Here is a 27864-nt window from a genome sequence, read left to right as displayed (position 1 = left end):
GTGAAACAAGTCAACTGTGTACCAGGATCAAGCTGATAGATTCAAGGGTTAAAAAAATGGGATCATCAAAATCACAACCAGAGAAACCACAGCCAACACAGCCATCATATCAACCATCAACACCAAAACCAAATCCAGGTAAGAGTCAAATATATATTCATTCATTTCTTTTCGGCTTAGTACCTTTATTAATCTGGGGTCGCCACAGAGGAATAAACCACTAACTTATCCAGCATGTTTTACACAGCAGATGCCCTTCCAGCTGCAACCCATCTCTGGGAAACATCCACACACACTCATTCACACTCATCCACTATGGACAATTTAGCTTACTTAATTCACTTGTATCACATGTCTTTGGACTGTGGGGGAAACCGGAGCACCCGGACGAAACCCACGTGAACACTGGGAGAACATGCAAACTCTACACCAATTGACCCAGCCGGACATACAGCCGGACATACATATATATGTGTGTATGTGTTTATATATATATATATATATATATATATATATATATATATATATATATATATATATATATATATCGTAATAAAACAAATAAGACTTTCTTCAGAAGAAAAATTTTTTTAGACATACTGTGAAAATGTTTTTACTCTGTTAGACATCGTGTGAAATATAAAAAAAAAGCAAAATATTTGTAATAAATTTGCAACAATTTCAAAAAATCTTTTTTTCACATTATCTTTATGGTGTATTGTATAAAGAAATTTTGAAGAAATAAATGAATTTCATCCATTTTGGAATAAGGCTGTAACATAAAAAAAGTGTAAAACTGAAGCGCTATGAATACCTTCTGGATGCACTGTACACGGTAACATAGTTAGTTTGACTTCAGAGGGCATGTGCTCTGCACAGGTTGAGCTCTATATGAGCTCTATATGTGAATGAAATACAAACATACAGTGTAAATACAAATATACATTAAAAAATAATATTTGCTATTTGAAAAATGAACATATTTATAAACATGAACAATGTGTTTTCCCCCATAGAACTGGATAAACCATGGAGGAAATTTAACTGGGGGTAAGCTATACAGTATGTACATAAACTATTCTTTCAAGGCAGACAATTAATATATTTGCAGATATTTAAGAAAGATGCTGAGTGAACATTCTTGTTTATCTAAAAAACAATGCTGAAATCAGATATTGTGCTTTGAAAATGTTTTTTTTTTTTTTTTTTTTTTTTTTCCGTGCCGAAACGCTGTATTTGTTTTGGTTATTTAACCTGCCAAATGCCTGTTTAGCCAATTATATTTCAGCACCTAGGGTTGCCTTGATAGAAAACTGCATCCGTGACCAAAATGTGACCTCTAGCGGACAGTAGCTGACTCCGAAATGAGACAGATTCAGTTCCACATACATGACGTTATCAATTAGCAAATGATAACAATATTACGAGCATAAACAGGTCAGCAGGTTACATTGTAACCCCGTGTCCTAACAACACGCTACGTGACGATATTTGCAGTGATAAACAATTTGGCTGTTTTTGCACCAGACGAAACATGGCAGAAATTTAAATACAGCCACTTAGAAGCACAGAATATGCACTCACTTACGAAAAGTTGATGTTTATAATGTATTTAAAACATATAAACCCTCTTTAACATTACTAAATGTAGATGCTGAGTCATCACTCATATGTGCTTAGTTCTAAAGTTCAATTTCAAATGGTTTGTTTTATTTTTAAGATCTAAGGTGAACTATCTGCTGCTGCTTTCAGTATATAGCAATATATGTAATGTAAAATGGCATTCAAACTCACATTAGCTATGTTTCCATCCACCCATTTTTATGCGCATTTTGGATATGCGCATAAAAAAACGGTTGATGGAAACGCTATGATCTACAAAAATTTAGAAAATGTGCATAAAATCGAATGCGCATAACCTATTTGGATAAACTTTTTATTCAATTAGAAAAGATGTGCATAAACTGAGATGGAAACACTTACAAATTCCAGTATGCGCATTAAAAAAAGTCATGTGGTTTTGTTATAAGAGATCGTGTGATGATAAAAATGTGTGTCTATAGACAAACCAGCAGGCAGACCACACTTTTGTTTTGGTCATTGTAAAAGCCTTATCCATTTCAGTATTAGTGTTATTAATGACCTCCAGAATCAAGAGCGTTTGTGCTCCGCGTCTCATGCCTTCAAACGCCACCGCACGTTCACTGCAAGTCAGGATTGTCTTCTGAGGCGCAAGTCGTTTATTAAATGAAGAAAAGATTGACACAGCTTCTCCTACTGCAGCAAATTTAGTTTTTACTCCTGGTTTTTGCCATGACATGATTTAGACCTGACATGAATATTTTTTTTCAAAAGATGACTGAAATGTAAACTGGCATATTTACTTTTTTAAACATATTAAATTGTAGACATTTACTCTGTTGAGAATAATGTAAATATGTGCATATACAGTGGTAGAACAGAGAAATGTACACATACAGTGTGACTAAATTATCTACAATTTCATGAAGTGCATAATTTTATTGTTCATTTATTTATTAAATCATAATTTTTTATATGTGTTTTAAATGTGCTGTTTGGCAACATGTTCCTTAAAATGCTCATTTCATTGTGAATACTTGATAGTAAACTTATTAAGTTATATATAGTATTTAACAGAAACTTTTGCTTTGACAGAGAAAAAGAAGCCCTGAAAGAAAAGCTGGAAAACTTCTCTCCCAGTGATCCAGAAGTAAAAGACATCAAGGTCCTGGTGGCTGGACAAGTTGGAGCAGGAAAGTCCAGCTTTATCAATTCTATCAACAATGCCTTTCTAGGACGGATCTCCTCTAGAGCACTAGTTAACGCAAGTGATGGAGACAGTCATAGTTTTACACGAAATGTAAGTATTTGTTACATTTTACATAATGTTACTCTGTATGACTTGCGAGAATTTCAGCTGATTATATAAATATTACTTTGAAAACTATTAAAATTGCTTTTATATAATTGTAGCTCAAAGGATTCACCATCAGAAGTAAGAAAAAAGCTCTGCCTTTCGTCTTCAAGGACATCATGGGTTTAGAAGCTGAAGCATTGCTTGGATCACAAACAGATGACATCATCAATGCTGTGTTTGGCCATGTGAAAGACGGCTATAAAGTAAAAACAAACAAACAAACACTCCATTAATTGTGAATGTAACATTTTGCATAATATTTGTTTGTGTGCAATGTGTGTGATGTTAGCATATTTTACTAAATTGCAGTTCAGCCAGGATCAATCAATCAGTTTTAAAGACCAACATTACACCAGTGACCCCAGCCTCTCCGATCAGTCTTTCTGCCTGGTTTACGTCATAGATGGAAATACAGTCCAGTTCTCAGATGAGCAACTTATTGAAAAGCTGAAGATCATCCGCAAGAGAATCAGCGATAAGGGTAAAGCTGACCCCTGAATGTTCATGACTGTATTCATGAGCCTCACCAACATTATAACTATTCAGCTTGAAAAAAAAAAAATGTTTTCTTTTACGTTGCATCTGCATTTGCTTTAGGCATTGCTCAAGTGGTTGTCATGACCAAGATAGATGAAGCTTGTCCTCTGGTCAAAAGTGATCTACAAAAGGTCTACACCAGCAAGAAGATCAAAGAGAAGGTATGCGATCATTCACAGATACGTATTATGCTTTTATATACTGCTAAAACACACTGAATTTATCTGAGTTTTATTTTATTTTGTATTCTGTTTCTGCCCAGATGGAGCTGTGCAGTGCTAAAGTTGGTGTGCCGATGAATAACATCTTCCCAGTGAAGAACTACCATGATGAGATCGACACAGATGACGATATTGATGCTCTGATACTGAAGGCTCTTGAACAGATTGTTCAGACTGCTGATGATAGATTGCTGGATCGTGAAAACTACTTAGACAGTAATTAATGCATGGGACGTTATACATTTTCTTTACATGAACAGCATAATAGGCTAACATGACTCAGTAGAGGATTGTGTTTTGTCTTACAAAGGGGCTCAAAGCTAATGAAATGCTTTATTACAGTCTAATTAAAAATCTGCAAATAATACAAAGATTAAGAATAAAGTAAACCCACATTTAATATCAAACAACTGTAGAGTGGAGGAACTATGACGTCCCCTTGTAGGCTAATCAGCTGCTAGCATAAGACTGGTTCTCTTGATAAAATCCCTATAGGATTTTCCCATAGGCTTTTCGAAGATTGTAAATAATAAGCTGTGTGTTCAAACACTGTTCATTACACTTACATGTTTTGTCCAGCCGGATAATCCTCACACGAAAATACAACTTTTAGATCTTAAATGCAAACGCAAGAACTGAAAAGCTAACATTAGGCTAACGGACTCAGTGACTTCAGGGCGCTCGCCTGTGATGTCAGCACCACCCTGCTACAGACAACTCTTCAAGCTTATTTTTAGAAATATGCTCCATGTCAAAGAGTTAATCTCTTTGTTTATTATATTATAATCAACACCATATACTGTATTATAAACAAATAAATACGCAAAAATCACATAGACCTACGTGCTTTTTGAGTATTTTACATGGGAAATACATCTGTTTTGCTTTACGGTTGTTGTAAAAGTTTTAAAACTGTATGTATGAATGTGCCTACATAGTATTATTATTAGACATATTTAAATGTGTATCGCTCGCCTGCATACAGCCTGCTTACCTTAATAGTAGATGACAGAAATGAGGCGTGAGGAACAAGTCTATCAAATACCTGCAAGTTCCATCATGGACACAGAACAACATTCAGTATTCTTTTTATGTCACGAAGTACAGTGAAAAGCAGCCCATAAAGTCACATATGCCATACATTTTATGGAGGAGTGTAAATATTGCAGTTATGACAGAGTTAAATGTGTTCAGATGAAGAAAAAAAACGACAAAAATCACTTGATCACGTTAAAATCACAGTTAATATGTGTGTATTTTTACACAATTATTCACACATTTGCATTACTGAGAGCAGAAGAGAGACAGGCTGCACTGGTGGGCTGTATCTTCATAATATCGTTTAATTAAAATAAATTATCCACAAATGAATCTGTCTTGATAGTCTTCACATGTAAAGGCATTATCTACACACAATATGAATTTCCAATTAGAAAAATACAACAAACTATAAAATACTATTCATGAAAATACTTTAAAAACAGACAAATCCAAATGCCCAACGCAAGTGGGCTGCGCTCCAAACCCGTTCAGCTCGATGGCGTATGTCACCGACACCGCCTCAAGTTCCTTTTACCAACTTGATAGCAACCGTCTTTTTAAAGAAGAGCCACCAATTTGAAAAATCAATAATGTGATGTAACTGATTTGTTTTTTGTCGTAGATTAAAAGGTGAAAGCAGCTTCATTTTGTGTTAGCCTCGAACTTTATTTAGGCAATTTAACTGAAATCACATTGTAAAAACCCATTGACTTTAAAAACGAGGGAACCGGAACTGCTTAAATACTAACTCGCTTCAGGTTTTTGCATACAAATTTACCTCATAGTTCCTCCACTCTATTACATAAAATTTTTAATAGTTTTTTTTCTTTCAATACTGTATGTTTTCAGCATGTTCCTAAAACAGTTAATAAAGAAATCTAAAGCTCTCATAAACGATGAGCAGTGTAAACAACTGTCTTGAAAATTATGTTGAAATAAATGTAGTTGCTGCTTTGTATTTCCACAGTTTAATAAATTTGACGTTGTTTACCAGAAATCGTATTGGTTCTGTGACAGACAAGTGACAGGTGTCAGTAGCCTAGTTAGTTGAATTATTTCACTAGCTTGAACAGTGTTTCCACTGGCAAGTTAAAAGTGCAGTGCAACCATCATTTTCAGTTCATTCAGATGGAAGTTGAGCACAGTGCATTGAAAGCACCATGGAGAAAGCGTTAAGAACAGCCGAGGATGCCAGAGAATTTTGCCATTTCTCAACTTTATGCAAATTTCAAGCAAAAACTGCCAGGTGACAACCAATCACTGCAAAAAGTAGGCAACCCTGCAAAATGGCCCCACTTAGGGTTAACATAAGCTGTGTGGTGTCAGCAGATCTGAAGCCATGCAAATCTATGGCCCAGGCAGTTTTATTGGCCAGCAGTGTCACAGCCCAGACAGTTTTATGCCCCTGTTGTGTCTGGTGCATCTAGTAGTGTTGTGTCATATGTACAGCCAAATAATAAATGTGAATAAAATGTGATGTTAAAATTGTTTTTGACTATCAAAGTTTGCCACATGTTTCCTGTGATGGTTGGGTATTTATGCAACAGTATGAATAAAAGCAGAAATTAGAAACATACCCAGCAGCATCATACTCTATTTTGCATAACACCACCTGTGATTGGCTATTGGATAAACTAGAATGATGTAACATATTCCTACAGATTCCACATATCTCTCCAAATTGCTCATGTTCAATATAAAGCTGAAAAAGTGTGTTAAAGTCTTAAGTAATATAATGTCACAAATGCCATTTTTAATCCATCTTAATCGAATTTAAATTTGAATGAAATGGCATCCAAACAGCATTATAGACGAATTACCAACCTACGTCACACATGACATCACACAGCTTCATAATGATGCTGAGATCAGATCTCTGTGAAAAGCACCGCATTTGCTATAGGCATTGCCCAATTCATTGTCATGACTAAAGCAGATGAAGCATGTTCACTAGTCAAAAGTGACCTAAAAAGGTTCTACACGAGCAAGAAGATAGTATGCAACCCTTCACAACATGTATGAGTTTCACTTTTATACACTGCTTTAACATACTTGATGTTATGCAACATATGTGACTGAGCTGTGCAGTGCTAAAGTGGGTGTGTCGATATCAAACATCTTCCCAGTGAAGAACTACTATAATGAGATCGACACAGATGATGATGTTGATGTTCTGATACTGAAGGCTCTTGAACAGATTGTTCAGATGGCAGATAATAAATTGGTGGAAAACCTACTGAAATAACCTTAAACCAAATTAAAGCATGGGTAATTATTTGAATGAAATAAATTTAGTTTGAGAAGCATAATAAACCAACATGACTTAATAAAAGAATACAATCATGTTTTGTCATACATTCAAAGGAGTTCAAAGTTGATTTGAGATACAAAGTCAAATTTCAATTTAGAAATGTATACAGTAAGTTTTTTCCCCAATCCATGTATTCATTCACTGCACAGTTAATAAAGATGTCTGAAGAAATATGTACACTTGTACAACGTGTAAAGATGTCTTGAAACGTACATTATTAGCCCCCCTTTGATTTTTTTATTTTTTAAGGAAACATTTTTTTAAGGAAATGTTCATGTCTGATAATATTTTTTCCTTCTGAAAAAAAGTCTTAGTTGTTTTATTTCGGCTAGAATAAAATCAGTTATTAATTTTATAAAAAGCCATTATAAGGACAAAATAATTAGCCTCGTTCGCAATTTCAGGAGGCGTAGCTTTGAAACACAGTCCCTCCCCTGCTGTCCATAGCTAATATGCTAACCGATTAGCATTTTGGCAGATCACCTACTGCACCTTTAGGCTGATGTTTTTTTTTTTGTTTTTTTTTTGATAGTCTACAGAACAAACCATCATTATTGTCAGAGTTTTTTGTGTTTTCTCTGTCTCCCTCTTGTGTCTAGTTACTTGTTGGCTATGCAATTTTACCTGTAAGCAATTCCCTTGTTTCCCCGTCCCCATTACTCTCCCTGATTATTTGGCTAATTAGTCTCCCCTTCTCCCTCGTTCTGTGCTTGATAATTGTTTTGTCTATGTATTGTGTGAGCTACCTGTCCTAAATAAAGCTTTAACCTTGTGTATTTCGTCTTGTCCTATCCGGTCCCAACCTATTTGTTCATTGGTTCACCTCTGCTCTGCCCACAGTCTGTGCTTGAACGAAGCCAACTCATCAGCTCACCTGCCTGAGGTCTGTTTCATTGTTTTCCACTGTTTTGCTAAGATGCTGGACTAGTCAAACAGAAGAGCATCGCCCAGAGGAGGGCCATATACTTTGACTGCCTGTGTTCTTACTATTACATTTGAGTGACTTTTCCCCATACTGCTTTAAAGACAGAATTTTGATCCACTCCTGTTTAATAAACTTTCTTTAACTCCCGTGCGCTTGGGTTTCCTTAATATCCCGACAATAATACAATAACTTGCCTAATTACCCTAACCTGCCTAGTTAACCTAATTAACCTAGTTAAGCCTTTAAATGTCCCCAAGCTGTATAGAAGTGTCTTGAAAAATATCTATTAAAATATTATTTACTGTCATCATGGCAAAGATAAAATTAATCAGTCATTAGAAATGAGTTATTAAAACTATTATGTTTAGAAATGTGTTGAGAATCTTCTCTCTGTTAAAACAAAAATTGTGAAAAATAAACAGGGGGTCTAATACTTTTGAATTCAACAGTATATGCTGAAATAAATTTATTTGCTGCTGTGCATTTCACTTGTGCAGTTTAATAAAGTAGCAATTGTTTACCAGACATTTTGTTAGCTACTAAACGTGGCACATAAGACCTGCCATGGGCTGAAACTAGCAAAAAAAAAAAAAAAAAAACACTTGAATCACACCTGGCACCACATTGCATGATGTATGGTAGGGTATCAAGAGGCATGAGTTGCAACGTGTTCAAGAATATAATTTATGTTAGAAGCAATTGCGCTCTGAATTTTCCTCCTTCTTTGTAATCAGCTCTGAGACAATGATTGGATTGATTGGTTGGACGAAAGCCCATTGGGTTTGTTTTGAGTGTTTCAGCACACAACCTACCAAAAAGCCTTCACTTTTACTTTCTGCTGTTCTTACTTTCATTTGTTAATGAGAGCCTGGGTTTCAAAAGTACCAAATTAACTAAATTAGGACAGCACATAAAAAATCTATTATGATTTCACTTGTCATTAGCATTTACAAATTGCATTTGTTTATTATTAGCAAAATTGTCCTAAACCCCAACAGTAAATAAGACGAGGACTTTCTGAAAAAGACTTAAGCACCCTATAAAATAACACAAATTTTCAAACTAGTCTTGTTTTATCAAAATACTTAACACAATTCACAAAACCACGCACCCAAACTGCAAAATACCTCATACAATATATCCTGCAAAATGAAGCACTGCAACCGAAACTACACACAGCATTTTTAAAATCAATCTTATCAAAAATTTTTGCATAACCAACTACACACTGTTGGGCATAATGAAAAGCACCCCCAACTTTAGGATGCTTTGCCATATTGTTAAAATATGTATATATATTTTCAGATACACAAACACACACTGTTGCCACATTTTTTATTTATATTCATTTATATATAGGGCTGGGACAATGCAGGCTAAACTTTTCCCTCACAGTAGAGTACATTGTGCAGGAAACTTGTACAGTTCATGAATGGCGCATGCAGCTCTGGATGACAAAGGTAACAGTTCAATGACTCAAGTTAGGCTGCACTCTCTGTCCAGACACATGCATTGTCAGACCATGGTTAATGACGTGATCTACTAAGGTTGCTCTGATTTCATTTGAAAGTGTTTGTCTTCTTTGGCCATGAAGTCCTCTACCGGCTCTACCCTTACCTCTCACTCTTCCTCTCCCTCTTATTCTCAACCTCCTTCTTCTTCCTCTCTCTGCAATGTCTTCAATTGTAAAAAAAAAAAAAAAAAAAAGGTTCCCACCTGTGGTCTTTATATAGTGCTTAAATCCTGATTGAAGTGTTAACAATTAACCATTGATGTATTTGGCAGGTGGCAGGTGGCACTACATGAGCTAATCGGTGGCCGATTAGCTCATGTAGTGTCATTTTGAATGTAATCACACACACACACACACACACACACACATACACACAGGCCTATGCATATATTTACACATACTGTAGGTTTACTTTTAAATTTTTTTTTTAAAAAGTCAATAAAATGTTTAATTGTTACATTTATGTTTATTGTCTATATATACTGATAAACATTTCCTATCTAACTATTCCATAATATGAATGCATTCAGCTCTTCTGTATTGTATTTGGTATGGGATGTGGGATTTGTTTTTTGTTTGTTTGTTTGTTTGTTTGTTTGTTTGTTTGTTTGTTTGTTTGTTTGTTTTGCAGTTATTAGGTGATGCATTACCACATTATAAAGATTTGATGTGTGATGATTAATGTTTTCTGTAAAACGTAAATATGTCCATGCAGTGATGGGATTAGTCTACTAAGCTGTGTCATGGTGAGTGGGTCTTTTTTACATTACGGTATTGTTTTGCTGCAGTAGAGCTGAGAGAAACCCCCCGTTCTATGAAGTGAAATTGAAAGTAAGGGTTAACCCTAACCTAACCTCTATAAATACCTAATCGCTAAGAGCTGCCGTCACAATACCCTCACACATCCCAAGAATGAAAACACGGTTCATTAAATGGTAGATTCGTTTATTTAAAAAAATAAAAAATAAAAAAAACGCTTGTGTGTTTCTACAGCTAAGCTTGCTTATTTGCTGAAATTATTTAAAAAACGTAGAAAAAATGGGAGGTTCACCATCAAAACCAGCAGAAACACCGGGTAAGTGCAACTTATTATTTCTATGATAATTCTTTAAACATCTTGTAATGTTATATATCCTTTTAATAAATTTTCATCTGACCATAAATGCACAAAATCATTAGGCAAGCTGTTTAACAAAATTACAATTACATCATGATGTACAGGTTATTGTAACAGGCTAATCTCTGTTTAATGAAATAGCAAATAGAACAGCTGCGCTGCAGTGAAGACTGTACCTCATTAATCAGCAATGTACATCTGATGTCCATGACATCGAGCAAGAGAAAGGAGGAAAGCCTGTTTTGTTTGTTTTTAATGATTTTATCACAAATTTTCTCCAGTGGTATTCTTTTAAGCCAGTGCGTGTAATTCAGTAAAGTGTCTGCTACTTAATGACATACAGATTGAGTGCTAATTTATTAGCTCTCCTGTAAAATTGTAACTCTTTTAGAAATTCTTCCCAAGTTAGGAGAGAAGATTTTCAACACATTTTTAAATAATTGATAACAAATTTTTAAAAACGTAAAAAAAGTGTGTGTGTGTGTATATATATATATATATATATATATATATATATATATATATATATATATATATATATATATATATATATATATATATACATACATACATTGTCTTTGCCATGATAGTATTTTACTAGTTATTTAATTAGACACTAGTATTCAGCCTAAAGTGCAATTAAGAGACTTAACTAGGTTATTAGGTAAATTAAGTTAGATTAAGTCATTGGACAACAGTGAACTAGCCTCCATCATCAATAATCTGGTGTGTTTTGTGCTCTGAATGGCTGCTATCATCTCATCCCAGTGGATGCTGCACACTAGTGGGGGTTGAGGAGATTTCCCCCAACATTTGTAAAATGATTCAAGTGTCCAGAAATATAATTGTTAAGGAATTATTATTATTATTAACTATTATCATTATTAACCTTTTTTTTTACAGAACTGGATCAACCATGGAGAAACTTCGACTGGGGGTAAGTTATATGTGGACAAATGTTTATTCGTATTTATTATATATAATCTTCTATATTTGTTTTAAGTCTTATGTTTAGTCGTATAAATTTGAATGATATTTATATAAATACAACACAGGATCATTGGAAAAAATATGCCCAGGGGTACATTTGTAAGAATCTGGGAAATATGTGCATCGGGGTAGATAATGGCTACATTTTGTGTGTAAAATGAATGCTACAGGTTGGTACGGCTTCATGTGGATGGTTCAGGGAACAGATAAAAAAAAAAAGCAGTTTGGTACAATGGCAAAAGCACATGATGGCTTTTCTCGTCTAACTGCAGCCAGCAGTGTGATGTGCAAGAAACTAAACGTGATTCAATGTTGCATCATTTATGCTGGGCCCTGCACAAATAACCAATGTGCAAGACTATATAAAATTAGGTTATGTGGATGCTTTTGTTTGTACACTAATTATTGTATAATCCCCAAAACCAATATATCTACAAAAAAAAAAAAAAAAAACATACACAAAGCATGAGTGTATTATTTAATGCACAAATGTATATCTTGTCTTTTGCAGAGAGAAGGACAAACTAAAGGAACATCTTGAATATTTTCAGTTGAAAAGTCAAAGTCTTACACACATTAAGATCCTGGTAGCTGGACAAATTGGAGCGGGAAAGTCCAGCTTTATTAACTCAGTTGTTAGTGCCTTTCAGGGAAAAATAATCAGTGTAGCACAAACTGATGCTTCGGATTCAGCAATCAGTCACAGTTTCACACAAACAGTAAGTATTTCACTCCTATATTGCACAGTATTGGTACCATTGTCACAACACTAAAATAAAAATGCTCATAGAACTAAAGAAATAGACCTGCTACAATTTTAAGACTACCTAACCAGACATTATTTTAAAATCACAAGCATTGCAATAATTGTTTGTCAAACTGTGTGATATTTACAAATATCTGCTTTGCTATATTTCTTGGTCTTTGTTCACAGCTGAAAGCGTACCGCATCAGAAGGGCAGATGCAGATTTGCCGTTTGAAATCTGTGACATCATGGGTTTAGAACCGCACACCTTACTTGGGATTCAACCAGATGATGTTGTCAAGACCATACATGGCCATGTGAAGGAGGGATACAAGGTTATATTTCAATCAGAAATTAAGTACATTAATTCCGTTTAAAATGAGTTTTTGAACAATCTCACATTTGTAAATATATTTTGTTTGCATTTCACATAGTTCACAGAGAATCCAATTGGTCACAAAAATGAATCATACAAGGAAACACCTTCATTGTCAGATCAAGCATTCTGCCTGGTGTATGTCGTAGATGCCAATACCATCCAGTTCAGCTCAAATGATAATATACTGATCGAAAAGTTGAGGCTCATCCGTAAGAGAATCAGTGATGAAGGTAAAAGTTTGTATCATTTTTTTCATGACTTTTTATTACATTTTTTCTAAACATAAAAATGTCAGTGCACCTAGCATCTAGCTTAAGTTCAAATTCTCACTAACAACAGTTTTTTTACTTGCATTTTATTAAGGCATTGCTGATTAATAATTCTTAAAGTACGATCTTATTCCCTAATCCTATTCGAAATCTAAATCCAACTACTACCTTACTAACTTTTAATCAATTATATCTAATTAGCAAATTACATTTGTAGTGTATTGAGCTAAAAGTCTTGTTGTACCTTAAAGCTGCTGTATGTAAGTTTTGACTCTTCTAAAGCTAAAAATACCATAATATGTTTGCAGATGTTATATAAGTGAACATTCTTGTTTATCTGAAAATCAGTGCTAAAGTCTGATGTTCTGCTTTGAAATTGTGCAAACATCTGTCTTTGTTTTTTTTTTTTTTTTTTTTTTTTTTTGACCCGCCCAATGCCGGTTTAGCCAATTATACTTCAGCACCAAGGGTTGTCGTGGGATTCAGTCAGTCATGAAGGTTCTCAAAGTGTCCGTCCATGACTGAATTAAAACCTCCGGTGGACAGTAACAGCCTCCAAAATGAGACGCAGATTCAGAGTTCCACATGAGGTGGTTGTTAATTAGCCAATAACATAAACATTACAAACGTAAACAGTAGGTGAGCAGGTTATATGTAACCCTGTGTCCTAACAACACACTATCTGACGAGATTTGAAGAGATAACCAATTTGGCTGTTTGAACCAGACGAAACGACAGAAATGTAGATACAGCCATTCAGGAGCACAGAATATGCCCTCACTGCACTCCAACAAAATGGTAGGTTTATAATCTTTTACAAAATGTGTATCATTAATACAATTTAAACCGCTTTAACATTATTAAATGTACATTCTGAATCACTCATATGTGTTGGAGTCACAGTCCACAAGTTCAATTTCAAATGGTTTATTTTATTTTCAAGATCTGAGGTGAACTATATGCTGCTGCATTCATTAGTACGGCAATAAATGTCTTGTGAAATGTCATTCAAACTTACATTATTAACATTTAACACAGTTTTCTGTTGTTTAGCTGCAAGAAATAGAAGCCGTTTCTAAAATATCATTTTCAGTTGTTGATTAGGACAAAAACTTTTTTTTATTATGGAAAATATTCCTTCTATCGCATGCCGTTGCTTTTATGTACACGGCTTAAATCAGCGTTGGTTGGTGTCATCATGGCAACATGCTCTTGGGTGTGTTTTGAACCAGAGGTGCAATACCTAGTTCAATTTCTGCTTGTCAAACTTACATACAGCACCTTTAAAATAAAGTGTGGCCAGATAATTTTTCCCCTTGTTTTTGCAAAATAAGAACAAGGGAATGTGTTAGAAGTTATTAAAATACAGTATTTATATTTGTTTTATTGATTGATTGACATTTGTTGCAGGGATTCCTCAAGTGGTTGTCCTGACTAAAGTGGATGAATTGTGTCCGCTTGTCAAAAAGGATCTACAGAAGGTCTTTTACAGCAAGAAGATCAGAGAGGCGGTAAATCATTTAATCATCTACACACACATTGCATGCTGATTTCTGTAGTTTTACAAACAAATATTTATTTTGTTTCTGTCCAGGTGAGGATGTGCAACAGCAAAATTGGCGTGCCCATGAACTTGATTTTTCCTGTGAAGAACTACCATGAGGAAACTCAAACTAATGATGTTGCTGATGTGCTGATTCTCAATGCATTTCAACAGATAGTTTGTACTGCTAATGAGAGACTGAGCCATGGTTTTTCACATTGTTCTGATTAGCTGAAAATAATGATCAATTACTTAAAGCATGCTATCATCTTAGTAGGCGTTATATACAGCATGATGCATTATAGTCTACCCTTTAAAATGGCACACACGCACAGTATGACTGTCAGAATTTTGACAAGTTGGCTGTGTCACATTTCTAAAAATGTATGTTTAATTGAAAAAAAAAAAAAACACTATAAAACACTTTATTCTGTTAAATACAAAACAAGATAAAGAAAGCTGTAATTCAGAAACCACATTCATTGGAAAACCAAATGCTATGGAAGTCAATCCTACAGGATTTCAAACATTTTTCAAAATATATTATATTTTTGTGTTCAACAAAAGAAAGAAACTCATAAAGGTTTGATACAAGTAAAGGGTAAGTAAATGATGGCAGAATTTAATGTTTTTGGTGAACAATCCCTTTAAACTCAATAACAATAAAGTAAGAGTACTTCTATGTGATGGTCCAATTTCAGTATTGTACTTTTGTGTTTTAAGTTTAAGCTAAAATACTGTCTATTCCTGAACATTTCTGAGCACTAAAAATGTAGCAGCTCTTCTTCTGGACTCAAAATGTTGTTAATGGTATTGTAGTTACTGATATGGTGCCATCGTATATTCCAATTATAAGCTATTTTAAACTCCTCCAGCATATGTAGGCAGAGTGTTAACATGTTAATCAGTATTACTTCTTTACACATATAATAACTGTCATTTTGTACAAGAGGACTGTGCAATTTAGATTAGTTTTCAAGTAGAAAATACAAGCATAAATATAATTGAAAAAAGATGCTTCTGTATGGTGTAAAGTCTGTGTGATACTAAATAAAACCTTAAAGAATTATTTTTGTGGTATTTTTGTAGAATAGAAATATTAATTCATTTTCTTTTCAGCCTAGTCCCTTTTTTAATCAGGGGTCACCACAGCGGAATGAACTGCTAACTTATCCACCATATGATTTACGCAGCGAATGCCCTTCCAGCTGCAACCCATCACTGGGAAACATCCATACACTCTCATTCACACTCATACATCATGGCCAATTTAGCTTACCTAGTTCACTTGTACCACAAGTCTTTGGTCTTGTGGGGTAAACTGGAGCACCCGGAGGAAACCCACGCGAACATGGAGAGAACATGCAAACTCCACATAGAAATGACAACTGACCCAGCCGAGGCTTGAACCAGCGACCTTCTTGAATTGTTGACATTTTTTGCAGATATATTGAAAAATAAAATCTGAAATATCACATGGTTCTAAATATTCAGACCCTTTGCTGTGTATTAAAATCACCCTTTTGTTCTAATACAGCCATGGATTTAAGCAATTGGGTTTAAGTCAGGGCTCTAGAGTTGTTGTGAAGCCACTTTGCAAAAAAATGTCTTTTTTTTTCAGTGTATTTAGGAGTTTATTAAGCCAATGGTTTGGTATTAATATTCTTGGTACCATGAATTGTGACCTAAACTAAAGAGTCATTTTTTTTTTGTACATATTTCACAAAGAGGCTTCATTTTTATTATAATAATATATACACGACTTGATACCTAGGGGTTCTCTTTAAGAAGAGGGGAGGCTCTGACTTTTAATAAATGAGAATACATTTACACGTTTAGTAATATTGTGCAATTGATTTGATCTTTTATTTTGTCAGCATGCACTTTCATGGAGTGGAGGGGCATGACTGTGCAGTTTAACGTTTCAGTTTCACTTTCATATTTAAATCCCTTTCAGTTTCCATTTACTGTAAATTCACCCAAATCTTGTAAGCAATTCATAACGTCAACAGAGAAAACAACTGATTGGATTAGCTTTTATCTAAATTGGTTAACTTTTATAATTGCTTAAAATAACTGAACAGCAAGCTTGCACTGCACATTGTACTGAATACCCTTCTTGTTGATATATCTTATCAAGAACAAACTCTGTGTAAAGATCACTTCATGTGCTGCCTGTTCAGACAAAATTAATGATTGCCAATGATCTGTTATTTGTCTGAAGGTGCTTTGAGTATAACAGTGATTTCATTCACTTCCCATTTACTAGAAATGAGTTTCATTATTCTACACTAACACTATAAACTGACAACGAGAACAGATTCATGATAAACCACCACTATTAAATAACTCAAATTGAAGAAAGTGATGTATAATTTCATGAAGAGTTTCCATGTTTCGTTTAGTTCATGTTTGAATTTACCTTGGTACCTGTATGTGTTTTTCTGCAACTTCAAAATGGCACTCTTCAGTTAGTGTATCTTAATAAAGATACTTGCAAGAACTTGTAAGACATTTAAATAAACTACATTTGCTTGGGTTTATAAATTTAAGTAAAATATTGGTCATGTTGGGGCAACACGGTAGTGCAGTGGGTAGCGCTGTCGACATTTGCAGATATATTGCAAAGCAGGGTCAGTTGCCATTTCATTGTGGAGTTTATATGTTCTCCCATGTTGTTGTGGGCTTCCTCCGGGTGCTCCGGTTTCCCCTACAGCCCAAAGACATGTGCTGTAGGTGAAATGGGTAAGCTAAATTGTCCCTAGTGTGTATGTCCTGGTTCTCCAGATTGGGGGTTGAGTGTTGGGCTAACAACCCACCTCATAAAAACTAGATGTTGCGAAACACCAACATGGTGCGGCTAAATATAAACTTCGATATAAATGGCCCTGGGGGTAAGTAAGTATTGGTCATGTTAGTAATGACAAATAGTGGTTTATTTAAATAGCACAAGGTAAAATCTAATAATGAGGGTAAAATTTAAAGACCCATTAAAATATTCCATACTGGTGGTAGTGCCAACATAGGCTCATTCTGAAAACGTCACACTATGTACATTTCTGGAGATCATGGATATGTAGCCAGAGGTACGTATGGCTGCATTTCGTCTTTGAAACAAATGCTACGGGGTGGTATGACGCCGTTCCTTTTTGCGCTTACCAGCTGACTGTTTGCCTCCGTGTGGACGGCTGCATTAATCGGTGCATTTGAAAACACTATTTGTTGCTTTTTGGGAAGGAGGAGGGTGGGTCAGTCGATCGGTCAGTCAGTCAGTCATTCAGTCAGTTAGTCTGTCTGTCAGTCAGTCAGTCAGTCAGTCCGGCAGACAGTTAGTCATTCAACTGCAGGCCCTGGTGGATTCGTGAAAACAAAAACTGCAAAAAGTACCTCCTGTGATGTATTTGGCGCTTTACAGAAATGTATATTATCCATACGTATGGGTATGTTTTCAGAATGAGCCTGGGCGCTGTGGTGCTGGTCAACAGCAATATTAGTTTACAGACAACAAAAGCAAGTAAAACAGATTACAACCAGCCAACTACAAGTTTTGAGCTTCCTCCCTATGTGAAGGCCTACATGCAAAGCATAATGGGTATTTCTGTGTTCTATGATAAAGCTCTATAACAGAAAAAATAGAATAGTGGTGTCATATTGTAATGAGTTGGGTTGACAACAGAGGTTATTTTGTGAAGGTCATACACAGGCTAGGTAAAACAGGCACTCTAACAGGTAATCTAACGAGCAAAGTCAAAAACAGGCAAATGGTCATGACAGGTGGCAAAACAAAATGAATGGTAAAACAAGGCAATGGTCAAAAACATGGCAAGGCTAGACACAAATAACGCTGGAAAACAAGACTCAGCAAAGTGTGTGTGAGTGAGGTGTATTTATAGTGCCATAATTATTCCAAGATGAGTTTCAGCTGTGTGTGTGTTAGTGTCCGGATGATTGTCAGCTCTGGCAGGAGTGATGAGTGCAATGATTTCTGGCAGTTGTAGTTTGGCGCTATAAGGAAGTGATCTTCAGCAGAGACAACAACGCTTGTGATCACAACATATCCATAGACTATTCTAACGAACTGACTATACACATTGTAATCATTTATGTATTTATTTATTGACCTGAAGCGAGTTTAAAATACTGTATATGCTTTACATTAGAGGCAGCTGTAGCGGTGGTCTGAATCTCCCTCCTTCTGTGCAGTCTGCTCTAACAAAATTATCTGATTGGTTGTTTTGAAGAAAACATTCTGGGTTCGTTTTGAGTGATGCAGCAAGTTTCCTTAAATTGCACATATAAGCGTTAACAAACATCACGTTTTGTTGCAAAAGAGAGAAGCATTAGCACATCACATAACCATCAGTTGTAATGTTCAATTTACAGTACATTGACACATTTTGCAGTTAATCTTAATTTCCTATTTCCCAACAGTATGCAGTTAAATAGGTAACACTTATCTCCATGGTATACAATTTTCTTGTGAAAATAGCTTAATTTACCTAAAGTCATTATCACACATGAACCTGAGACTATTCAAAGTTCAGCAGAAGTGCAGTGTAAAGGCAAATGTTAAGGCCTTGCCTTATATCACTTTCACTTTTCATTTACAGTAAATGCAGCCAGATCTCGTAACCCTGTAAGAACAGCTTGCAGCCATTGCAGTTTTTTATCCTAAAAAATATAATTTTACAATGTAACAGAATTTGAGGGAAATTAATTTGTGATATTAGTGGAAAATTTACAGTACTTTCATATATTAATTCATCTCTTACTGTGTCATAAACTGTTATTTTTCAGAATTATGCTAAAATGCCATGAATTAATAATTGTCTGTATTAATAATGTAATACTAAAAATGAATACCAAAATTGTTGTATAACTTTGTGGGTTGCACGATCGCCTCACAGCAAGAAGGTCGCTGGTTTGAGCCCTACAGTCCAAAGACATGTACTATAAGTGAATTGAATAAGCTAAATTGTCTGTAGTGTACACTATGTGTGTGAATTAGAGTATATGGGTGTTTCCCAGTGATGAGTTGCAGTTGCAAGGGCATCCGCTGGGTAGAACATATACTGGATAAGTTGGTGGTTCATTCCGCTATGGCGATCCCTGATTAATAAAGGGACTAAGCTAAAAAGAAAATGAATGAATGTTTTTTTTTTTTTTCATATACTTCACTCCATACCACATTATGACTAAGAGCGAAAAGAAAAGTTCACTGGTCACATTACCAGTGTTTTAGTGAATTGCTCCTGCAAACAAGGTCTGTTATCTGCTGTCAATAATGGAGTGATGTATAAGACGTAGCTCAAACAGAAAGAAAATAGGTAAGTAAGACTCCAGAGATCATACATGCAGTATGAAAGAAACATACACAGCTTTGACATCAAGGACACAAAGTACTGCCAGAATTATTGCCTTTGACTTGTTTAATCAGTGTTTTGAGTGCATCAGCAAGTTTCAGATGAAATTGATTTACACATCACCATAAAAAGATTTACATTTATCACTTTTACTTTTCTGCTTTTATCATATTTATTCATTAACTAGATTCTGGGTTGCAAAAGCACCAAATGAACTCCAAAACATTAATAAGTAAGGTATTACCACTTGTCATTTTCACTTTCCATTATAAAATATACCAAACCCTATCACTCTCTCTCTCTCTCTCTCTCTCTCCCTGTGCGTGTGCGTGTGTGTGCGTCTATGTGTGTGTGTGTGCGCGTGTGTGTGTGTGTGTGTGTCTCCCAGGAGGCCTCCCAGTGAGAGTGAAACTGAAACAATTTGATGTCTATAAAACTGTTAGTGTAGTCCTGAATTCATTTGCTTGCAGTCACACAAGCCAACTGTGTACCAGACAGATTCAAGGGTGAAAAAGATGGGAGGATCAGACTCACAACCAGAAAAACCATATCAACCACCACCACCACCACCAAATCCAGGTAAGAGTATATTTAGTGGCCAGCATAAATGATTAAACCAGCAGAATTAGGCATTTCATTCATTTCTCTATGAATATGAATATACTGCTGCATATTTACTACATAAATGTACACTTAAGTCCTATTAAACAATTTACATCAATATACATTCATTAACACAAGAGTGTGATTACGTGGCATCTGTAGGATAAGAAAATGATACATTTAAATGAAATGTGGTGTTAAAAAAGTGTTAAATTCAATTCCTCTTTATTTCTACAGTGTTTTTACAATGTATATTGTCAAAGAAACTTAACATAGGTGAAAAGTAAATATTCAATATGTTAAATTAAAAGCAGTGTCTGATGGGAGAATACAAAACTCATTCATGGCTCACAGCATAAATAAATAAATAAATAAATAAATAAATAAATAAATAAATAAATAAACATTTTACCACTGATGAAATGCATATGCTTCTGAAGTTAGTGTGTTTAAAGAAATTCAGATGTTCACTGTGTTTTTTTTAAATGTGATAGAAGCATTGCTGAGTCTCATTTTTGTTAAAAGTAAACACTGGATTACCATGTTGAATTTAAATAAAGACAATTTATCGTAATAGTTCAGTGTTTAATTTTATGAGCCAATGTGCCCAATAAAAGCAACCACTGTTCCCATCAAAAGTGATGTTAAACAAAACATTTTCCGTAAAGCTCACAGTGAACTTTTTTTCAAAGTCAGGCAGAAATAAAGTCAAACATGTTAGTAATAAGTAAAGCTACTCAGACTTAGAGGCTGTTCCCATAATATATGCTTTAAAGTCTGGTTTATACTTCTGCGCCACGTGATTGGTGTGACCCACGGCATTACTTCTGCATGCTGTTTGTGCTGCTCTGCAATAACACTTCAGAAGCGTTAGCTGGCAGTAGGTGTTTATGGTCCTCTGTGTCGAGTTTCTTGAGAGGGGTCTGGATGCAGACCTTTGTGCAACTTGCGCGCACAAAAGACACGAAACGTGAACAGCCCTTAATGCTTTTTTTTTTTTTTTTTTACTTTAGTCAGGTGTTAATGGTGCTCTCTCTTTCTCTCTTTCTCTCTCTCTCTCTCTCTCTCTCTCTCTCTCTCATACAATCAACACAATTATAACAAAATATAACAAAATAACAAAACATGTAAGAACGTTTTTTTAGAGTGTAACAGTTATACTGCAGCAATCTTCTGTGAAGTTTGGTCACTCCCTCTAATGCTCTACACTTTCTTAAAATAGGCCAGCAATGAAAAAGCAATTAAGTATTCTGAAATATCGAGTAGCCTACTAATCTAAAGTACAGCTGCAGTGTAAAGATTTATATGATTCTTTTTTTTATTTATACAACAGTACTGTAGTAAAACCATATTTTATGTTTCACATGTAAAGATTAGTGGAGATTATAGAATTAACTAGCTAGCAATAACACATGTTTGACTTTAGAAAGCATCTGCTCTGCAGAGTTTGAGCTCTATATGTGCATTTGCAAGACGGCACTGTGTACAAATATTATAGATAAAAAAATGATTGCTATATATGAACAGTGTGTTTTATCTCTATAGAACTGGATAAACCATGGAGGCAGTTTGACTGGGGGTAAGCTATAAGCTATCTTTGTTGTTTTTATGTGTGCAATATTGAAGTCAAAATTATTAGCCCCTCTGAAATGTTTTTTTTTTTTTTTGGAATATTCCCCAAATTATGTTTTACAGAGCAAGGAAATTTTCACAGTATGACAATATTTTTTCTTCTGGAGAAAGGCTTATTTTTTTATATTTCAGCTAGAATTAAAGCATTTCTTAATTTTTTGAGAACCATTTTAAGGTCAAAATTATTAGCCCCTTTAGGCTTTATTTTTTTTTCAATAGTCTACAGAATAAACTATCGTTATACAACTTGCCTAATTACTCTAACCTGCCTAGTTAACCTAATTAACCTAGTTAAGCTTTGAAACGTAACTTTAAGCTGTATAGAAGTGTCTTAAATAATATCTAGTAAAATATTATTTACTGTCATCATGGCAAAAATAAAATATTATATTATTAAATATTAAAATAAATATTAAAATTATCATGTTTATAAATGTGTTAACAAATCTCTCAGCTAAAAAGAAATTTGAAAAAAATTAAATAAACAGGGCGTCTAATAATTCAAGGGGGCTAATAATTCTGACTTCAACTGGATGGATGGATGGATGGATGGATGGATGGATGGATGGATGGATGGATGGATGGATGGATAGATAGATAGATAGATAGATAGATAGATAGATAGATAGATAGATAGATAGATAGATAGATAGATAGATAGATGATAGATAGATAGATAGATAGATAGATAGATAGATAGATAGATAGATAGATAGATAGATAGATAGATAGATAGATAGATAGATAGATAGATAGATTAGATAGAACATTTCCATTATAAATTAAGTCAGATTGCACAAAAGGTGTTTTGCATTTGTGAAACATTTTATTTCTGCTTTGACAGACAAAAAGAAGCCCTAAAAAAATGGCTGGAAAACTTCTCTCCGTGTAATCCAAATGTAAAGAGCATCAAGATCCTGATAGCTGGACAAGCTGGAGCAGGAAAGTCCAGTTTTATTAACTCTATATATTGTGGCTTTCAAGGACGGATATCTTCTAGGGCACTAGTTAACTCAATTGATGGAGACAGTCGCAGTTATACACAAAAGGTAGGTATTCCTTATATCCCCCAATAGCTTATTGTTTGATGATTTATTTTAAAATGATTTGCAAATATATCTGGTCTTGATTTGTAGCTCAAAGAATTCACCATCAAAACTGAAAAGAAAACTTTGCCCCTGGTCTTCAGAGACATCATGGGTTTAGAATATGAGGAATTTCATGGATCAAAAACAGAAGATATCATCAAAGCTGTTTTTGGCCATGTGAAAGATGGCTATAAAGTAAGAAAAACATGCTAACCATAAAAATAATATTTATCAAAAGATTTATGTGTGCAATATGTGTGATGCTTAATATTATGCTGAAATTCCTATCTTAGTTCAACGAGGAGCAGTCAATCGATTATAAGGATCAACATTACACCAGTGACCCCAGCCTCTCCGACCAGTGTTTCTGTGTGGTTTACATCATAGATGGAAGTACAGTCCAGTTCACAGATGATCGACTGATTAAAAAGTTGCAGATCATCCGCAAGAGAATCAAAGATAAGGGTAAAGCTGACCCCTGAATGCTTATGATTGTTTTTATGAGCTTCTCCTGTATTTACACTTGTCAGCTTGAGCTTTACAGTATATAAAGCCCCAGAAAATGACCCAGCTATAAAATGGCAATGTAATTTTTTGAAGAAAGTAATATGAATTGTTTGTTAAATTATAATCTCATCACTTTACTTTAATCAAGGTACAATTATTGACTTTTAACAATATTAACTAAACTTTTAGCTAAAACTTTCAATTAATATTTAACTTTGGACACAGGGTTACAATCATATTTGGCTTTTGGACCTTCATAAGAAAAGGTTTGCGCACCCCTGATGCAGATCATGTGTTCTCAATTATACACAAACAAACCTAAACACAACATTCTGTGAGATAATAAAGCCATAGGAAATGTAGTTTCCAGTGGCATCATGATGATGATTGTGTAGCGTCATCTAATTAGATCTGACATATAGTGAGAAATGATGAGTAAAGAAGCCCAATCCCAATTCTGCCCCTTAGCCCTTCTCCTTACCCCTACCCCTTGTTTTACGTGTTCCCATGACGGGGGAGAGGTGTCCCAATTCTCTTTTGCTTGAAGGTGTAGGACTAAGGGGAAGGGCTGGATACCCCTTCGAACGATAATTTTTCAGGACCACACTTGAAACCACAATTGAAAATTTCTCAGAATTCTCCATCTACAACGGCAGGATAGCTGCACCCTGAATTAAGGGTGCAGCTATCAAATTAGCATTTTTTTTAATCATTATTATGATTTTTTTTACAACAAACAAACACATGTTTTAATATATTCATATCCGTGTACGTGTTTTACTGTCATGCTTTTTTTTTCTTTTTAAAAAAGGGCTAAATTAAAAAACGCTAAATTTGGCTATCCATAATCTCTAATAATAACTCCTGTATAGCAGTCCAACAACATTCTGACACTCGATGACAATCGAATACCCTGTCAGAAAAGTCTATAGCAGCTGAGAATGAGCTTTTTACAGTGTTACTGCTATAATGTTAATGTTGTTTTTTGTGTGTTTACATGGATAAATATGGCCACTGTGTAAATACACAGTACAGTTACAATCTTATTGCCTACATTAGATCGTTATGAAAACATGATATATGCCTTCAGGGATTTCTTGAAGATAAATAGGCCCACCAAAAAAATAACACAAATGGAATAACTACAACAGTCGTGATCGTCAATCTCACATAAAGCAAGAGATCACAATGACATGAGGTTCAAGGGGAAGGGGTAGGGGTACAAAAATAGAATTGCGATTGGGCCTTTGTGTTGAATTGAGCTGAGCTGGATTGATCACTTACATCAATAGCTCTGACATTATCCTTCTGCTGGAGAAATAGATGTTCACAACTATTTTTTTCTTCCCCACAGTATAAACTCTTTTTTTTTGTCTATTAAAGACATCTATCTGAGTTTGCCAGAACAGCCTAAGTCAGGCATGTTCAGACTCTGTCCTGAAGGGCCGGTGTCCTGCAAAGTTTAGTTCCAACCCTAATAAGACACACCTGGGCTAGCTAATCAAGCTCTTACTAGCCATTCTAGAAACATCCTTGAAGGTGTGTTGAAGCAAGTTGGAGCTAAAATATGCAAGACGCCGGCCCTCCAGGACCGAGTTTGGACACCCCTGACCTAGGTCCTTAGCATTGCCACTGATATATTTATACAGTAACAAACACAGCTGCAAATTTGTTCAGTTTTGTTGAGGACATTTTGGTTGGCTATTGACTCTTCATTGCATCTGTATTTGTGGTACTGTATCTAGGGATTCCTCAAGTGGTTGTCATGACCAAAGTGGATGAAGCATGTCCTCTGGTCAAAAAAAATCTAAGAAAGGTCTACACAAGCAAGAAGATCAAAGAGAAGGTATGTGGCCATCCAGAGACATGCACGTGTTTTGCTTTTATAAACTGATTTACTGATCTCTTTCTGTGCAGATGGAGCTGTGTAGTGCCAGCATCGGTGTCCCAATGACAAACATCTTCCCAGTGAAGAACTACCATGATGAGATTAATACTAATAATGATGTTGATGTTCTGATACTGAAGGCTCTTGAACAGATTGTTCAGATTGCCAATGACAGATTGGATGATAATGAATCCTACTGAAACAGTCATCTGAGTAGGATAAAATGTAAATAGCTGAGAAAGAAAATAGTGTACGTGACTCAATAGAGGGTTGTTTTTGTGTGTTTTGTCATACATAAACTTTAATTGTTTCAATAATGCATATATTCAGCGTGATCTCAACATTAATAAAAGGTACCTGAAGATATATGTACACTGAATCTTGAAAAAAATGTACATCAAGTGTCATCAACTGTTTTGAAAGTCATGCTGAAATAAATTCATTTGCTACTTGGCATTGCATCTCTGCTCTTATTTCCCAGTCTTATTAACCTGGTATTGTTTTGCTAGTAATTGCGTTGGTTCTTGTTGGTTTGGATTGACAGGTGTTCATTGTTAGCACTCCTCTCCTTGTCATGATTAATCTGCATTTAATTTGTTATGACAGTTGGAGACATATACAGCATGCATAATCTTCCCTCATTCACTCAGATTACTATAAAAAAAAGTGTATCAAACTGTTCTCCGCGGGTTTGCTTGGATTTCATCCACGTGCTCCAGTCAAGAAAGTAAAGAAGAAAGGTGGGTAGTAAGATATAATTTGATTAAAATTCAAAGATTTAGAATCAAATCCTAGTGTATTTTATACAGCAAAAAATGTATATTTCCTTACACTATATGAGCCCAGCCGTCACAGGAAACATCTGGCAAGATTTGAAAGTAAACAACCCAATTAAGTATGATTTGTAAGCGTTTCGAGTTACAAGGATACACTGTAAAAATGCAAAAAAAAAGTTCCACACAATTTATTCACGTTGTCCCAACACGAATTAAGTTAACTTAACACTTTGAACAAATTTGTGTAAATTAAGCATAAAAATGTAAGTTGTCCCAAAGAAATCCCAAAGATTTTAAATCAATAGTTTAAACGAGCAAAAAAAAAATGCATTTTTTGAGTTTTAAGGCCCTCGTAAACCACCTTAAAATTCAATTCAATTCAGCTTTATTTGTATAGCGCTTTTACAATGTAGATTGTGTCAAAGCAGCTTCACATAAATGGTCACAGTAACTGGAACAGTGTGGTTCAGGTTTTAGTGTTTAAGTTCAGTTCAGTTTAGCTCAGTTCAGTGTGACATGAAAAGGTGCTGAATGTACATTTCTGACTCTTCTAAATCATAGAAATACCATGGAAAATCATAAAAAATAAACATAGAAATAATATGTTTTATATATTTAAGAAAGATGATAAATAAATTATATCTGTTTATCTGAAAAACTCTTTTTAAATGTGCATTCCGTGTGCGAAGTGAAAAAGTGCATTACCTATTTCAACCACAGGGTTTCACTCTTACACATTGCATCTTTAACAATCAATACTTTTTATAAACAGTGTAATGCATAGGTTATCATAACCATGTCACGATACGATTTTGTCCTTGTAAGCCAAATAACCAGAACACACACATAGGAATACTTTGTAAAAAAATTAAATAATAGTTACATTTATGTTTATTGTCTATATATGCTGATAAGCATAATTCCAAGCATTCAATTCATTCATTCATTTTCTTGTCGGCTTAGTCCCTTTATTAATCCGGGGTAGCCACAGCGGAATGAACCGCCAACTTGTCCAGCAAGTTTTTACGCAGCAGATGCCCTTCCATCCGCAACCCATCTCTGGGAAACATCCACACACACATTCACACACACACACACTACGGACAATTTAGCCTACCTAATTCACCTGTACCACATGTCTTTGGACTTTGGGGGAAACCAGAACACCCAAAGGAAACCCACGCAAACGCAGAGAGAACATGCAAACTTCACACAGAAACGCCAACTGAACCAGCGACCTTCTTGCTGTGAGGCGACAGCACTACCTACTGCGTCACTGCGTCGCCACTTGGGAAATATTTAAAAAAGAAAAAAAATCAAAGGGGGCTAATAATTCTGACTTCAACTATAAAATTTTAAACAATTTACACGCACATATTAAACTGAACTTAAACTCTGAAAACTGGACTGAAGCAGTTTAAATTTACTACTTTTGTTAAGCTGCTCTGAAAGCTTTATAAAGGAATAAAGATCAAGT

At 35.0% G+C, this 27864-nt stretch overlaps 3 protein-coding genes across 3 annotated transcripts; all 3 read left to right on the top strand.

Annotated features, from left to right (window-relative positions):
* ifi44a6 (interferon induced protein 44a6) lies at window positions 1–4219 on the top strand. Its single transcript, NM_001423394.1, has 7 exons — window positions 1–138; window positions 1017–1050; window positions 2677–2881; window positions 2995–3141; window positions 3248–3419; window positions 3536–3636; window positions 3738–4219. The coding sequence occupies exons 1-7, from the start codon at window positions 57–59 to the stop codon at window positions 3918–3920; spliced, it is 924 nt and encodes a 307-aa protein (NP_001410323.1). The 5' UTR covers window positions 1–56; the 3' UTR covers window positions 3921–4219.
* A 6155-nt stretch (window positions 4220–10374) lies between these two features.
* ifi44a7 (interferon induced protein 44a7) lies at window positions 10375–15599 on the top strand. Its single transcript, XM_009306125.5, has 7 exons — window positions 10375–10561; window positions 11507–11540; window positions 12105–12312; window positions 12528–12674; window positions 12774–12948; window positions 14398–14498; window positions 14582–15599. Exons 1-7 carry the CDS (start codon window positions 10525–10527, stop codon window positions 14759–14761), a joined length of 882 nt encoding a protein of 293 aa, XP_009304400.1. The 5' UTR covers window positions 10375–10524; the 3' UTR covers window positions 14762–15599.
* Window positions 15600–20355: 4756 nt separating this feature from the next.
* ifi44a8 (interferon induced protein 44a8) lies at window positions 20356–26065 on the top strand. The gene is made up of 7 exons (XM_001345921.9): window positions 20356–20472; window positions 22042–22075; window positions 22973–23177; window positions 23265–23411; window positions 23510–23681; window positions 25469–25569; window positions 25641–26065. The coding sequence occupies exons 1-7, from the start codon at window positions 20409–20411 to the stop codon at window positions 25809–25811; spliced, it is 894 nt and encodes a 297-aa protein (XP_001345957.2). The 5' UTR covers window positions 20356–20408; the 3' UTR covers window positions 25812–26065.
* Window positions 26066–27864: the final 1799 nt, after the last annotated feature.

This window comes from Danio rerio, chromosome 1 (assembly GCF_049306965.1).
Source record: "Danio rerio strain Tuebingen ecotype United States chromosome 1, GRCz12tu, whole genome shotgun sequence".
Taxonomy (NCBI): Eukaryota; Metazoa; Chordata; class Actinopteri; order Cypriniformes; family Danionidae; genus Danio; species Danio rerio.
This window is presented reverse-complemented; position numbering and strand designations above follow the sequence as displayed.